This window comes from Cryptosporidium hominis (genome assembly GCF_000006425.1).
Source record: "Cryptosporidium hominis TU502 chromosome 8 CHRO018176, whole genome shotgun sequence".
Classification (NCBI taxonomy): Eukaryota; Apicomplexa; class Conoidasida; order Eucoccidiorida; family Cryptosporidiidae; genus Cryptosporidium; species Cryptosporidium hominis.
In genome coordinates, this window is record NW_666961.1 from 1 (window position 1) to 4,584 (window position 4,584).

Below are 4,584 nucleotides of genomic sequence, written 5' to 3' on the forward strand. Positions count from 1 at the left end.
TTAAGTTATAATGCTATAGTAAAATTAATTAATTCAAAAGAGGCACAATCTCGTATTAGTGACGAAAAGAATAAAAAGATCAAAAGGAATCAGGTAGATTCTGATAATGTTAATCTATTACAACCTTATTCAGAAACTTGCCTTGCATCTTCTAATCTAGAAGATCTTGAAAGATTTTACATATACTCAGATATTCCTGTAAAGGAATATTGTAATGAATCTGAAGAAAATGCAGGTATTTTAAGAGATATTAAAATTAGGGATTATTTAGATCTTGGCCCAAACTCTCTTAGGGACTTTTGTATTATCCCAAGTTCTTATGAGAATTGGAATATTGAATTGGATGATGAAAAACCTCATAAGAAGTACCCAGTTGATGAAAATCATTCAATACTTAGTACAAATGGAACTTATCCAATAGGACAACTTTCTCTATATGAGAAGTCTGTTTCTAAATCATTAATAACAAAGTTCTCCTTGGATGATATTCTGTTCCATTGGATTTTAAATGATCCAATTACTAGTAAAACTAAGTATTTAGTATTTACTTCGGATCCTTTAAAAAGTATCGGCAAGACTTATTTCTTTTCATTAGATACTTGTATTAATAGTAGCCAAGAAACCTTTATTATTGGAGATGTGAATCAATTGGATCCTTCAGAAGGAGAATTTGATTATGAAGCAGACTCAAATACTGTTGGAGTTGGAGTAATTAAAATGGGAAATGCATACGAGGATATTTTTGTGATCCAAGTTCTCCCATCAACCATTAATGTTTTAGATTTTGGAATCAAAACAAGATTAGTAGAACTGGATCTCATTTCAACTTTATTTTCTGATAATCCTGATGCTCCATTAGCAATTAAATCTTTTATTATGGGTAACTTAATTATAATTTTATTTGAAGATTCTACTATTAAAGTTTTAAAGATCTTGAAATCGAATCCAGATCAAGATCAAGATCATAAAATAGGTACCGAATATATTAATTCATTAAATAGCTTAAAAATCATTAATGAATTTTTAAGATACCAAATTATTATTGAGAATATAGATGATCTTTTTGAGGAACTTAATAATCTTTTTGAAATTAACCAACTTGTAGTTAAACAAAGAGTTATGGAAGGAGAGACTTCACAGCTTTTCGAAGATGAGCCTTTAGAAACAACATCAATAGAAGAGAGGAATCCTGATCAATTGTGGAAAAACAAATTCTGGATCAGACATGTTTCTCCAGTAATTACTAATTCTGATCGTAATTTGAAAGATTCAGAAGATTTCTTAGTTGTTTTAGTCATTTATAGCAAATTATGGTTGAATGGATCTATAACAATCTATAATATAGCTAAGAAGAGATTAATGTTCTTTTCACCTTTTATATCTGCTGTACCATCTATAATGGGTAACATATTATCACAAACAGGTAATAAGGAGGAGATCATATATAGATTTCTTGAGAATGAGTTTGATCTTGGAAGACCAATAACCTCAATATCCACTCCAATTATTGAACCAAAATATTATATAGCAAAAGAAGGAGGAGGGATTTCAATTTCTTCCACATTTTCTCTGAATCCTAGTGGATTAAGTACCTCCAACCAAGGAGGTAATGATTCGAACTTTACACAAAGCTCTAATTCTTATTTGATTTCTTGTGAACTTATTAAGATGGAAGAAGAAGATAGCAAAGAGGGTAATAGTGAAATGATACTGGTTGCTTCAGTTTCACAGAAGCCAATCCTGGTTTATAGGCTTGATCTTAGAAATAATAATAACTCAAATAGTTCTAGATCAGGAGATTTCATCTTCTCTAGGAAATGGAAGCTGGAAATACAGACAAACTTTAATCATGTACAAATGGATATTACAAGATTCTTTGCTCAGTTTCCAAAGACCATATCAAGTTCCAATATCCAAGAAACATTTTCAATTGAATCACCATTATCTATTTATAATTGTGGCCATGGTATTTCATTTAATTCAAAGATCTCAAATAATGTGGATACCTGGATAATTCAGCCGCCATCTCCTTTAGATATAGAATTCAGACAAGAAATAATGAGCGATGAAAGAAAGGGATGCGAAATGGGGGATATCTCGTCTTATTCTCCATCTTCTCTTGTTATTATGACAGACAAAGGAAGATTTTCAGTGGTAAGCTTGTACGAGACGAGAACATCCAATTGTATAGCCAAGATAGATTCACCGTGGTCTCCTATACATATACTTTTAACAACGAGTATTGAGAATGAAATAAACTTTGAATTTTTAAATCTTGCAAATACTTCATCAGATCCAAAATTCTGTAACTCTTTATGCACTTTACCATTTCCAGGTAATGATAACTGGTTGCTCAGAAGAGCCTTCCTTCCAGAAGTGGTGATCCAAAGAGTGGCATTTTGCAAAGAGTACGGTCTTATTGCCATTATTGTTGGAATACCTGATAATGCAAAGCATCATTTAAATGGGTATCATATTCGTCAAATGGCTTTCTATAGATATCTAAGATGTCTAGAAGCTGGAGGAAAAGAAGCTCAAACTATCTTACTTAACCAAGATCTCATTAGAAACCCTGACAAGTGCTTTGAAAAGTCTTTAGCAAGTATTCCAGATCTAGACATTCCTCCTGCAAATTTCGACTCAGAAACATATTTTGACACTCTTCCTCCTGGGATAGAAATTGGAGAATCTCTTCCTAAGATATTCTATCAGTCTAATATGATAAACGAAAAAGCCAGAAAATTAGGGTTTTCTAACCAATCTTCCACATGCAGTCATTCCGAGACAGAAAATGTGGCGCCTAACGGTGCATGCAATGGTTTTGAGCGGGAACAGTTCGGAATATTAATGGACCCGAATATAATGCGTAACGAGTTGTTAATATATTCATTTGAAGATTTATTTCCACATTTGAGACCATCAGTGCCACTTTCAGGTCAAAGCCTTGATAGTTTTCCGAAGCCAAAAGGCAGATATGCTTTTGGAGCTTGGGAGGTGGGTCTGAGTATGAAGTTTGGACAAAATTCCAAAGGCCAGCAAGTTTTAATTATTGGTACAGGCACAAACCCAACTCATTACTATGAGGCAGAGGGAAGGCTGTTGATGTTTAAAGTAAAGCAGTTGGTTTCTGTAAATGAGGAAGATGGGAATATTGTAGGAGGAACAACAGGAAATGGAACAGAAGTTGAAAGTAAAAGGGAAGTAGTAGTAGGAACAACAGGAGTTCGAGTGAATAATACAAAATGGACAAATATGTTAAAATATTGGCCATCCAGATTTTCAAAGCAGCTATATCATGATAATGTACAAGAGTTGGACATTTGTTTTCAAAGTATGTATAGAGGCCCTGTAACAAGTGTTGATCTAATTAACCTACCGGCAACAACGGCTCCAATTGCACCAGCAATACCAGCTTTAGCAGCTTATCCAATAATACAGAATAATTCTATTGTCAGAGCTCCAAATTCTAATGTTACCTACATTGCTCATACATTTGGATATAGACTTTATATACATGAACTAAGAGAAAATAACGAGGGAAACTTTACTAAAGGAACTTTTATGGATACTCCTTTAGGTATCAGTTCAGTTTCTAATTATAAAGCTTTATTTTTCTTGGGAGATATAAGAAGAGGAATTCATTTTGGAATGCTTAGAACTGATGCTTCCAGAGGATCTCAAACAATGGTTAAATTTGCTAGATCTCATCCTCTTTGGAAATTTACATGTACATCTGCTCAAGCTATTGTTCAAGATAAAGATCTTGCAATTCTAGTATCTGACAACAATAATAATCTATTCACTTTTGAACCCAACTTCAATGCAACGCAAATAATTGACAAGGAAACACTTAAACCAACATCCCATACAAGCCTTTCTACATCCTTTGTACATATGAGAACTGTGGAATCAGATAATTACCGTTATGTCATTGCTAGTGGAAGAAATGGTTCTTTTTTCTCTATAAAGCTCACAAATAAATTACAACACGAGCATCTTTCACATGTTGAGAAATTACTCTGTTGCAATATTCCTTCATTTTTAGGAATATCCCCTAATCCCTCTCTGCCTGTTAATCCAAATCTTACCAGCATCCCACAGTTCATTCAAAATCTATATCCTACTGATAAAATCATATTTCTTAAACATCTAAATTACCTTAAATACTTATCTGATCCAATCTTACAATCCATTTTCAAAAATACAAATATATCACTTTCGCGCATTCACCAATTTATAGTTTGAATTTCCCGCTCAAAAAATGGGCGGTAAGTGGAGTAACTGAATAATTTTATAGAATATTTATAATAATAAATATATATAATAAATAATACATTTAATTATTAGACTTGTTTTTTCTTTTTTTTTTAAAATAATTTTTTTTTTAGAATAAAATTAATCTTCTTGAATATTGAAGTATACATTTTCAATTATTATTTAGCTTTGACTATGTATATATAGTTTTATATTGTGTTTAATCTTAAAAAAAATATATCAAATTAGTCTGGGTTTGATTATATAGATTTAACAGTAATATTTAGATCCTCACAATATGTCATGTTAGCAATATAAAATGAAATTTTG

General features: G+C 31.9%; 1 protein-coding gene across 1 annotated transcript; it reads left to right on the forward strand.

Moving 5' to 3' along the window:
- The first annotated feature begins 717 nt into the window (after window positions 1-717).
- Window positions 718-4,245, forward strand: Chro.80548 (hypothetical protein). Its single annotated transcript, XM_660378.1, has 1 exon — window positions 718-4,245. One exon carries the CDS (start codon window positions 718-720, stop codon window positions 4,243-4,245), a length of 3,528 nt encoding a protein of 1,175 aa, XP_665470.1.
- Window positions 4,246-4,584: the final 339 nt, after the last annotated feature.